At 44.9% G+C, this 12,216-nt stretch overlaps 1 protein-coding gene across 1 annotated transcript in view; it reads left to right on the forward strand.

Annotated features, from left to right (window-relative positions):
- Positions 1–12,216, forward strand: part of LOC311107830 (uncharacterized protein) — a 33,886-nt gene that overhangs the window by 13,334 nt on the left and 8,336 nt on the right. The window contains exon 3 of the mRNA XM_084150394.1: positions 6,391–8,645. Within this exon, the coding sequence (XP_084006520.1) occupies positions 6,391–8,645 (2,255 nt within the window). The remainder of the gene's footprint in view (positions 1–6,390; positions 8,646–12,216) is intronic.

Genomic DNA, 12,216 nt, shown 5'->3' on the forward strand with positions numbered 1-12,216 from the left:
GTTGAAGGTTTGCCTGTCTGGATGGTCATGGTGTGGAGAGAGGTTGAAGGTTTACTGTCTGGATGGTCATGGTGTGGAGAGAGGTTGAAGGTTTGCCTGTCTGGATGGTCATGGTGTGGAGAGAGGTTGAAGGTTTACCTGTCTGGATGGTCATGGTGTGGAGAGAGGTTGAAGGTTTACCTGTCTGGATGGTCATGGTGTGGAGAGAGGTTGAAGGTTTACCTGTCTGGATGGTCATGGTGTGGAGAGAGGTTGAAGGTTTACTGTCTGGATGGTCATGGTGTGGAGAGAGGTTGAAGGTTTACCTGTCTGGATGGTCATGGTGTGGAGAGAGGTTGAAGGTTTACCTGTCTGGATGGTCATGGTGTGGAGAGAGGTTGAAGGTTTACCTGTCTGGATGGTCATGGTGTGGAGAGAGGTTGAAGGTTTACTGTCTGGATGGTCATGGTGTGGAGAGAGGTTGAAGGTTTACCTGTCTGGATGGTCATGGTGTGGAGAGAGGTTGAAGGTTTACCTGTCTGGATGGTCATGGTGTGGAGAGAGGTTGAAGGTTTACCTGTCTGGATGGTCATGGTGTGGAGAGAGGTTGAAGGTTTACCTGTCTGGATGGTCATGGTGTGGAGAGAGGTTGAAGGTTTGCTGCGGTGCCAGCTGTGTCTGGGTTGTTGTTTGTAATAGTGAATCACAGTCAGTGATGGTGATGGTGTCTGGACAGAAGCAGAGTTGGGTCTGTATTCCAGTGAATCACAGTCAGAAGCACAGGTAGAGATATTCACCTACTAAAACCAGGAGCTCAGGATGGAAAACTGAATAGTCATGGTATGGGTATGCATCACCGAAAGATACGTGATTAGCAATTACAATAGTCAGTGAGGTTTGTTTGTGATTGGCTATCTAGCAATTGATCGGAAGAACACACACACAGTAGCGATTTCCTCACATTCCATTCAGTGAATGCATGAAACGCCTCAAGGAGGGATATTTTAAGGCATTTCCAACTTCCCTCCAGGATACTGGTGATGGAGAGGTACATAGACCTGTGTCTGAAATGGAGAGGTACATAGACCTGTGTCTGAAATGGAGAGGTACATAGACCTGTGTCTGAAATGGAGAGGTACATTTAGCTGTGGCTGAAATGGAGAGGTACATAGACCTGTGGCTGAAATGGAGAGGTACATAGACCTGTGGCTGAAATGGAGAGGTACATAGACCTGTGGCTGAAATGAAGAGGTACATAGACCTGTGGCTGAAATGGAGAGGTATATAGACCTGTGGCTGAAATGGAGAGGTACATAGACCTGTGGCTGAAATGGAGAGGTACATTTAGCTGTGGCTGAAATGGAGAGGTACATAGACCTGTGGCTGAAATGGAGAGGTACATAGACCTGTGGCTGAAATGGAGAGGTACATTTAGCTGTGGCTGAAATGGAGAGGTACATAGACCTGTGGCTGAAATGGAGAGGTACATAGACCTGTGGCTGAAATGAAGGGGTACATAGACCTGTGGCTGAAATGAAGAGGTCCTTAGACCTGTGGCTGAAATGGAGAGGTACATAGACCTGTGGCTGAAATGAAGAGGTACATAGACCTGTGGCTGAAATGGAGAGGTACATAGACCTGTGGCTGAAATGGAGAGGTACATAGACCTGTGGCTGAAATGGAGAGGTACATAGACCTGTGGCTGAAATGAAGAGGTACATAGACCTGTGGCTGAAATGGAGAGGTACATAGACCTGTGGCTGAAATGGAGAGGTACATAGACCTGTGGCTGAAATGGTTTATGATTAATAAAGGGTTGATCTACAGCCTTGAAGACATTATAAAGGCATGCCTGAGACTCAGAGACTGAATGAGGCAGGGCATTGGTCCCAAATAGAACCCTATTCCCTATCCTATTCCTTATATACAGTGCCCCATAGGGCCCTGGTCAAAAGTAGTGCACTATGTAGGGAATAGGGTGCCATATGGGACGTGGACAGGGAATTTTCTCAGCTGCTGAGGAATGCTTGGCAAGGGACCAGTGCAGATGGTAAAGAGGAAATACTTTCTCCTGCTCTGAACGGGGCTCTTAAACTCAGACAATAAACCAAGCCTCCATTTTCAACAGAAACACTGTTGTTTCTTTTATCACATTGTCTAAGTACCTTACTGTGTTTGTTTTCAATAAAATTGGCAAAAAGGAACAAAAATAGCTTCTTAGCAAAGACCAATTTCTCAAGCAAGAATTTTGCTAGTGTCACGCTCGTTGAAGGACAGGACGGACCAAGGCGCAGCGTGATATGCATACATGTTTATTATACTGAATAAACACAACGACAAACTAAACGAAACGTGAAGTCCAAGGTAGACACAAACAACATACCTCACACGGAACAAGATCCCACAACCCACTAGTGCCAATAGGCTGCCTAAGTATGATCCCCAATCAGAGACAACGAACGACAGCTGCCTCTGATTGGGAACCACACCGGCCAACATAGAACCATACATACTAGATCGTACAACATAGAACATACACAACAAAGAATATACACACCCTGACTCAACATATAAGAGTCCCCTGAGTCAGGGCGTGACAGTACCCCCCCAAAGGTGCGGACTCCGACCATAACAGGGTAGGGGCTGGGAGTGGCCTGAGTGGGGAGGGGAAAACTGAAAACTAGCTTTTATTGGCAGAGAGGTTAGGAACTCTTTCTTATTACATTTTACATTTTAGTCATTTAGCAGACGCTCTTATCCAGAGCAACTTACAGTTAGTGAATACATATTTATTTATTTTTTATACTGGCCCCCCCGTGGGAATCGAACCCACAACCCTGGCGTTGCAAACGCCATGCTCTATCAACTGAGCTACATCCCTGCCGGCCATTCCCTCCCCATACCCTGGACGACGCTGGGCCAATTGTGCGCCGCCCATGAGTCTCCCGGTCGCGGCCGGCGGCGACAGAGCCTTATTGGTCTATAAACTAATTTACATCATGGTGATGTCACCATGGAAAGCCCAAAGCTCCATCCCATCAAAACAGGCTGAAATTCCAGGCAGTCTTACACTAAAAGGGCATTATCATAATTATCCATATTAATCCAACCTCATAGTGTGGGGGAAAAAAATCACGTTTTTGACTGTAGCCCTTTCCTGAAATTAAATGACCTAGTGGCCTCACGAGTGGAATGTTATTTCAACAAAAAAAACTCAGAAAATTCGCTGTTTCTATGTCAAACAGTTTTGTTATATTTCAGTCGTCTGTGATGTATATAAAGTGTAATATTGGGATGCAAACTCAAAAGCGAATACATTTAAACGTTATACCTGACATGGTACAGGTGTTTTTATTTTCTAAGCCCGTAACCACGAGGTGTTTACTTTAGTTTCAAAGTAGATTTGTTTAAGACGACTAAGAAACTCTCTCTGTGTGACGCTGATTTAGCCCACTGCAGTAAACGTTTAAACCTAAGACCTGAGGCCTGTTCTGTAATATTTGTTCTCTTTTGTGAAAGTGTTTATTTGAACGTTTTCTCTTAACTGTCCACAGACCAGTCTGAGCTATGTCTTACCAGTGCCAGTCTGAACAGTGAAACACCAAACCAGTCCACTAACTAACTAACTAACTAACTAACTAACTAACTAACTAACTAACTCCCTCCCACCACATTGGTTGGAGGGATTGCACAGTACAGCACCAGGTAATAATCATATGTAGCAGAAACAATTATGTGGCTTTTTAAATCGTACAGCTGCAATGCCTTCAGAATGTATTCACACCGCTTGACTTTTTCCACATTTTATTGTGTTAAAGCCTGAATTTAAAATGAATTAAATTGAGATTTTGTGTCACTGGCCTACACACAATACCCCATAATGTCAAAGTGGAATTATGTTTTTTTTAAACTTTTACACATTCATAAAAAATGAAAAGCTGAAATGTCTTGAATCAATAAGTATTCAACCCCTTTGTTATGGCAAGCCTAAATAAGTTCAGGAGTAAAAAAATGCTTAACAAGTCACATAATAAGTTGCATGGACTCACTCTGTGTGCAATAATAGTGTTTAACGTCATTTTTTAATGACTTCCTCATCTCTGTACCCCACACATACAATTATCTGTAAGGTCCCTCAGTCGAGCAGTGAATTTCAAACACAGATTAAACCACAAAGACCAGGGAGGTTTTCCAATGCCTCTCAAAGAAGGCCACCTATTGGTAGATAAAAAACTATTTAAAAAAAATAAAAAAAAGCTGACATTAAATGTCTCTTTGAGCATGGTGACGTTATTAATTACACTTTGGATGGTGTATCAACACACCCAGTCACTACAAAGATACAGGCGTCCTTCCTAACTCAGTTGCCGGAGAGGAAGGAAACTGCTCAGAGGTTTCATCATGAGGCCAATGGTGATTGTAAAGAAGTTACAGAGTTGAATGGCTGTGATAGGAGAAAACTGAGGATCGATCAACAACATTGTAGTTACTCCACAATACTAACCTAATTGACAGAGTGAAAAGAAGGAAGCCTGAACAGAATAAAAAATATTCCAAAACATACATCCTGTTTGCAACAAGGCACTAAAGTAAAACTGCTAAAAAGGTGGTAAAGAAATTAACTTTATGTCCTGAATGCAAAGCCTTATGTTTGGGGCAAAAACAACACATCACTGAGTACCACTCTTCATATTTTCAAGCATGGTGGTGGCTGCATCATGTTATGGGTATGCTTGTCATTGGCAAGGACTAGGGAGTTTATTTTAGGATTTAATAAAACAGAATAGAGCTAAGCAGCGGCAAAATCCTAGAGGAAAACCTGGTTCAGTCTGCTTTCTAACAGACACTGGGAGACAAATTCTCCTTTCAGCGGAACATTAACCTAAAACACAAGGCCGAATATACACTGGAGTTGCTTACCAAGACGACATTGAATGTCCCTGAGTGGCCTAGTTACAGTTTTGACTTAAATCGGCTTGAAAATCTATGGCAAGACTTGAAAATGGCTGTCTAGCAATGATCAACAACCGACTTACGTTTACATTTTAGTCATTTAGCAGACGCTCTTATCCAGAGCGACTTACAGTTAGTGAGTGCATACATTTTTCATACTGGCCCCCCGTGGGAATCGAAACCACAACCCTGGCGTTGCAAATGCCATGCTCTACCAACTGAGCTACACGGGACTTGACAGAGCTTGAAGAATTTTGAAAAGAATAATGTGCAAATATTGTACGATCCAGGTGTGCAAAGATCTTAGAGACTGCCAAAGGTGATTCTAACATGTATTGACTCAGCGGTGTGAATACTTATGTAAATGAGCTATTTCTGTATTTCATTTTCAGTGAATTTGAAGAAATTCAAAAAAAAATGTTTTCACTTTGTCATTATGGGGTTTTGTGTGTAGATGGGTGAGAAAAAAATGATGGTAGCTAACTAACACACGTCCCCAGTCTATTCTGTATGGAGGACTAAAAGTGCCACAATTAAATAAATAAATACACCATTAAATAATTACTTAAATGTGTCATTAATTAATTAAAATTAGAATTAAATACATAAATGTGTTATTAAATGTGTCATTAATTAATTCAAATACCGATTCATTTTATGTAAAATACATATATAATAATTTCACTATTTACATTTACATTTCATGGTCCTGCGTTGGAGTGCTTCCTGAATTACTTAAAACTGTCAAACTGACCCATCAAAAGTTGGTAGGCGGAACCTAACGCCTGATTGGTTACCCTCTGCATCAAGCCAAGACAAATCAATTCCGGATAATGTCAGCAGGTCCTGCTTCTACATCCTCTGCTAAGTTTAAAATGTCTCTAACCAACTCCCTGGAAAGTTCACGGAGATCCTCCATTGTCTCTATCCAGGTTGGCTTACTCTACTTCAGACCAAAGCAATGGATCAGACTAGATTCGCGTTAGCCCCGCCCACTGACTTTGATGGGTCAGTTTGACAGTTTTAAGTAATTCATGAATCACTGCAATGCAGGATCATGAAATGTAAATGTAAATAGTGAAATAATTATATATGTATTTTACATAAAATGAATCGGTATTTGAATTAATTAATGATACATTTAATTACACATTTATGTATTTAATTCTAATTTGAATTAATTAATGACACATTTAAGTAATTATTTAATGGTGTATTTATTTATTTAATTGTGGCACTTTTAGTCCTCCATAATTCTGGGGTTATGAGTTCAATGAATTTGTCAAAGCTTTTGTTGCTATCATCAAATAACAATCTTGATTTCTCTCTCTCTCCCCTCCTCCATCACTCTATCACTCCTTCTCTCTCTTCCTGCATCCCTCTCTCCCCCTCCTCCCCCTCCTCTCTCTTACTTACTTTCCCTCCCTCTCTTCCCCCCTCTACCCCCCCCCCCCCCAGACCTGACACGTAGTGCCAGCCTATCAGAGAAGGAGTTGAAGGAGGCGAGGGTGAGGTCACAGATCATCGCAGCCCAGCTGACCGTCCCGTCTGGCTGCTCCAACTCCCGCGGCGTCCAGCTCTTCAACCGCCGCAAGAAGAGGGTCAACGCCTTCACGCTAGAGAGCTGCGGGGAAAGAACGAGGGAAGTGGAGAGAGAGGAGAGAGACGGAGATACCAGGAACAACAACCTGCCATGGGAGGAGGAGAAGGAGGGTCCTAGTGAGGGGACAGAGACAGACGGACAACTGAACTGGAAGAACAGCATCGGGATAAAACCACCACTCTGGTCGCCACCCTCTGGAAGTGAGGTCACAGGAAGTGACATCATGGAGGACCCAGGTGACGAGCACATCTATGAGGAAGTGGATACAGTGATACAGGAGAGACACTTCCAGCCGGTGAACGAGAGACAAGGGGAGGAGGAAGAGAGGAGTGGAGAGAGAGAAAGAGAGGAGATATATGAGGATATTGAGGGTGAAGTAAAGGATGAGATTATACCAGTAAATGACAACAACACTGGTCCAGCTCCCCCTGAGACCCGTAATGGCTTCCACAGCACCCAGGGCTCTGCTGGAGAGATCCAGAATGGCGGGCGAGTTTCTATGTCCCTGTCCAGACAGACCCCCACCATCGTCAACCGGACAGCCAGACCCTTCTTCTCCCCACCCACCGTACAGCCCAAGTCCCCAGAGGCAAGGAGTCCCGTCATGGATAACAACATACCCCCAGCCCCCTCCTATCCTACCCCCACCCTTCCCCCAGCTCCCTCCTACTCCACTCCCCCTCTGCCTCCTTTCACCGCCACTCGCCCTGTAGTCTTCTCTCCTCCTCCCCCTCCTCCCTCATACCCCATGCCTCCTCTCCCAGCCTTCCCCATCCATCCTCCTCCTCCCTCCCAGTCTCTCTCCAGTCCTCCCCCCATGTCTACCGTCATGTTTCCTAGGTCTACACCCGTCCCCCAGTACAACCCTCCTCCTACAGCTGCCCCAGTGCCCCAGTATCTACCCCCCAACCCTCCTGTCACCCGATACATCCCTCCTCCAACCTCCCCTAGACCCAACACCTTTGTCCCCTTCACCCCTCAGCCTATTGGCCAACAGAACCAGCAGCAGCCAATCAAAACGGGCATCCTGGAGGAAGGGGCGGCGGCCATCAGACGATCGTCGACAGCCAGGAAGTCCATGTTCACCTTTAAGGAGAAGCATGTCATGGCACCCAACCCTGAACTCCTCTCCCTGGTCCAGGGGAATGATGATAGGAAGAAGCACGGCCTCCGCTCCGTTCCCGACCCAGCCCCAGAGGAGGAGCTGCTGGCTCTGGGGGCCGAGGCCTCTAACTTCCTAGCGAGGGAGGAGGTGAAGGCGGAGGCTGCCAAGGTGCCGGAGTGGTCCTCCTGTCTCAAGAGCTCCAGGACCAGGGAGCCCAGAGGGCAGCACCAGCCAGAGCAGAACCTGACCAACGCATCAGGGAAGGGGGCCGAGCTGTTCGCGAAACGCCAGTCCAGGATGCAGAAGTACGTAGTGGAGAATCAGAATGTCTCCGGTGGTGGAGGTGGTCAGATGAGGTCTCCGTCTCCCACCGTGTCTCTGCCGCCGTCTTGGGTCTACCCATCTAATATGCCTGGCCGGGTCAAAGCTATCGCTAACAACACTGACCTCAGCGCCAGGCTGACCCAGACCCTCCAGACCCCTCAGTCTGGGAACAGGAGGCCCAGCCAGCAGGCTCCAACCCCGGCCCCGGTCCCCGAGGAACCACCCCTGGAGAACGGCTGCACCAAGATAGAGATGGAACTCTCCAGGCACCAGCCCTACCAGCTCAACTCCTCCCTGTTCATCTTCAACCCAGTCCAGGACTCTACAGGCACCCTGCTGAGCGCTCTGCCCCGGGGGGCCCCGCCACCACCCAAACCCCTGGTCTCAGCTGAGGCCTACTCCAGGCAGGCCTCCGTGCCCTCCTCCAACCCTCCATCACACAACTACAACAGCCTGCCCCGCTTCAGGCCTACCCTGTCCCCATCACTTCAGCCCCCATCAGGAGGAATTGGAGGTGGGGATTACTATCCTCCACAACACGGGGGGACTCCACAGCTGAGGGACCCCAGGATCACCTCTCCTGTCTCTGCCTTCTCTCCGGAGAGAGTGGCCTCTCCTCGGTCGGGCGTCCAGGCACCCAGACCCACCTTCTCTGCCAAGAGGGCAGGGATCGAACCCCAGGTGTGGAGGCCTTCTTTCTTCTTCTACCGATAGATCTACTCTGTTTCTACTCTGTTTCTACTCTTTAACTGTGTTAACACGACCAAAGTACAACAGATAGACAGACAGGAAGAGCCTTATGTTACTATATTGCACGCATTAGATTTTTTTGGATACCTGAGGTTAGACGTCACTGTTTATGTTATTTCACAGTACAAAGCTCAGCATAGATTATTTCTCTACACCTAAAGCCAAAGTCTTTGGTTGGAGTTCCTTGTGGAATCTTGATTTCATGGTTTGAATTTATGCTGCTTCATTAGTGGTTAAAGAAAACAAGTCTGCTATGCAACTGACAAACACCCTCTGTATGCTATAGTTTCAGAGCTCAAATTCCAAAATTCTAAGGAACATTATTTAAGGTCAGTTAACAGGGGAATAGTTGCCAAATAGTACCAAATATAAACACCACTGAGTGCACTTGAGCGTTGAAAAAGCCCCATATTCTGTCAGCTCCTAAAGCACTTTGGGATGAGAAATCGGTTCACACCCTTTCCAGTGTTTTTCCCCTTGAAGTCTCCAGAAAGACTTGAGAGAGAAGAGAGAGAGGAAGAGAGTGGGAGAGAGAGAGAAGAGAGAGAGGAAGAGAGTGGGAGAGGAAGAGAGTGGGAGAGAGAGAAGAGAGAGAGGAAGAGAGTGGGAGAGAGAGAAGAGAGAGAGGAAGAGAGTGGGAGAGAGAGAAGAGAGAGAGGAAGAGAGTGGGAGAGAGAGAAGAGAGAGAGGAAGAGAGAGAGAAGAGAGAGAGGAAGAGAGTGGGAGAGAGAGAGAAGAGAGAGCGAGAAGAGAGAGAGAGAGGAAGAGAGTGGGAGAGAGGAAGAGAGTGGGAGAGAGAGAAGAGAGAGAGAGAGAGAGAGAAGAGAGTGGGAGAGAGAGAGAAGATAGAGTGGGAGAGAGAAAGAAGAGAGAGAGGAAGAGAATAGCAGAGACCAACAAAGAAAAGAGACACAAAGCCCTTTAACAGATGCTCTGGCATCTATTTTATGATCTATGATTTTGTAATTGAGTACAAGCTTACAGACATGAAAGTATCAGGCAGGGAACTCCCTTAATGTCTCTGTCTCTACAGGGGAATATAGACTGACTACTGTTTGAAATGGCGCCCTATTCCCTTGATAGTGCACTACCAGGGCCCATAGGGCTCTGGTCAAAAGTAGTGCACTATATAGGAAATAGGGTGCAATTTGGGATGCATCCCTAGACTTCTATTTCTCAGTTTCTCTGCCCTTAGACGAGAACTACCAAATTATATACTACTACCACTGTCCTGTGAGCCCTGGCTCTGAGGCCATTGATGTCAGTCATTTACAGACTGCTGCATGCCGTTTGACGTAATGTAACTTAAATGGTTTTACGACCCCGACTGAGCAATAATTTCAGGTGAAGTGTTTATACATAGAACAACATAGAATGAAAATATAACTCAAAGAGTGTTTTCAGATTTACGATGTTGATCACTAAAACCAAATAGGGGAGGCTCAAAAACATACAAGTGTTTGGAGCTAGTGGTCAATAATAACAATGAAACGTTTCCTAATTTCTTTTTATCTCTGACGCACTCATTTCTGATTCGTAGAAACAACAATATAGAATACAAATATCTTTAGAGTGTTTTCAGATTCACATTGTTGATCACTAAACCAGCTAGCTGACAACAAGGACTATGGTTTCTCTGTTTCTCTATTCATTTATGCACTGATTTCTGTTTTCCGATTCAGTATCTATAAACTTCTCTGTTTCTGTTTCTCTCCTGATTAAAGCTTTATCCTTTCTCTTTCCTTTCCTTCTTGTCTTCTGTTTCTTCCTGCTGTTTTCCACTCATCTACCTTTATAACGCGTTCTGTTCTTCAGCTGCCCTGACTTTTCCATAATGCTTTTCTATTGCCATAGTTTGCTGAAGCATATAGTACATTGACCAAATGTATATCTCTGCAGGGAAACATTTGAAAGTAGTTAATAGACACAGAACAAATGTATATTCCTGAAGGCTAACACCCAGTTTAAAACTCAAAGAGCCGGCAGAGTGTACAACAGCTTGCATCAATGCAAAACCAACAATCAGCCTTTTTAAGAAGTAACAGTTTTAAAAGATTCTCCCTGAAGGGAAAGAAAACACCCTGTACAATAGGAGTGATCACACTGAATTCCACAACCTGGTTTTTGTGAAGGAAGGGTCTTAGCTTTCCAAAAGCCCCGAGGGTTAAAAGCATTCAGACAAATGGTATGACCCATGGCCCCGACGTTCAAAAGAATGGTATGACCCACTGGCCTTTCTTGTCCAGCATGAAAACACTCCAGGCTCAAGGTACAAGTTACCCTTAGTGCCTAGGGATCAGCCTACTCTTTCCAAATCCTAACCTTCACCATTATGGAGTAGAACGCAAACTGTCAAAACTGACCTTAGATCAGTCTATCCTGTCTATACACACCATTCACAAACACTACCAGTCAAAGGTTTGGACACACCTTCTCATTCAAAGGTTTTTCTTTATTTTTACTATTTTTTACATTGTAGAATAAGGGTGAAGACATCAAAACTATGAAATAACACATATGGAATCATGTAGTAACCAAAAAAGTGTTAAACAAATCAAAATATATTTTATATTTGAGATTCTTCAAATAGCCAACCTTTGCATTGATGACAGCTTTGCACAATCTTGGCATTCTCTCAACCAGCTTCATGAGGTAGTCACCTGGAATGCATTTCAATTAACAGGTGTGCCTTCTTAAAAGTTAATTTGTAGAATTTCTTTCCTTCTTAATGCGTTTGCGCCAATCAGTTGTGTTGTGACAAGGTATACAGAAGATAGCCCTATTTGGTAAAAGACCAAGTCCATATTATGGCAAGAACAGCTCAAATAAGCAAAGCGAAACAACAGTCCATCATTACTTTAAGACATGAAGGTCAGTCAATACGGACCATTTCAAGAACTTTGAAAGTTTCTTCAAGTGCAGTCGCAAAAACCATCAAGTGCTATGATGAAACTGGCTCTCTTGATGACCGCCACAGGAATGGAAGACCCAGAGTTACCTCTGCTGCAGAGGACACGTTCATTAGAGTTACCAGCCTCAGAAATTGCAGTCCAAATAAATGCTTCACAGAGTTCAAGTAACGGACACATCTCAACATCATCTGTTCAGAGGGGACTGTGTGAATCAGGCCTTCATGGTCCAATTGCTGCAAAGAAACTACTACTAAAGGACACCAATAAGAAGAAGAGACCAGCTTGGGCCAAGAAACACGAGCAATGAACATTAGACCGGTGGAAATTTGTCCTTTGGTCTGGAGTCCAAATTGGAGATTTTTGGTTCAAAAAGACGCGGTGTGGGTGAACGGATGATCTCCGCATGTGTAGTTCCCACCGTAAAGCATGGAGGAGGAGGTGTTATGGTGTGGGGGTGCTTTGCTGGTGACACTGTCTGTGATTTATTTAGAATTCAAGGCACACTTAATCAGCATGGCTACCACAGCATTCTGCAGCGATATGCCATCCCATTTGGTTTGGACTTAGTGGGACTATCATTTGTTTTTCAA

Source organism: Coregonus lavaretus (genome assembly GCF_964263955.1).
Source record: "Coregonus lavaretus genome assembly, chromosome: 32".
Lineage (NCBI taxonomy): Eukaryota > Metazoa > Chordata > Actinopteri > Salmoniformes > Salmonidae > Coregonus > Coregonus lavaretus.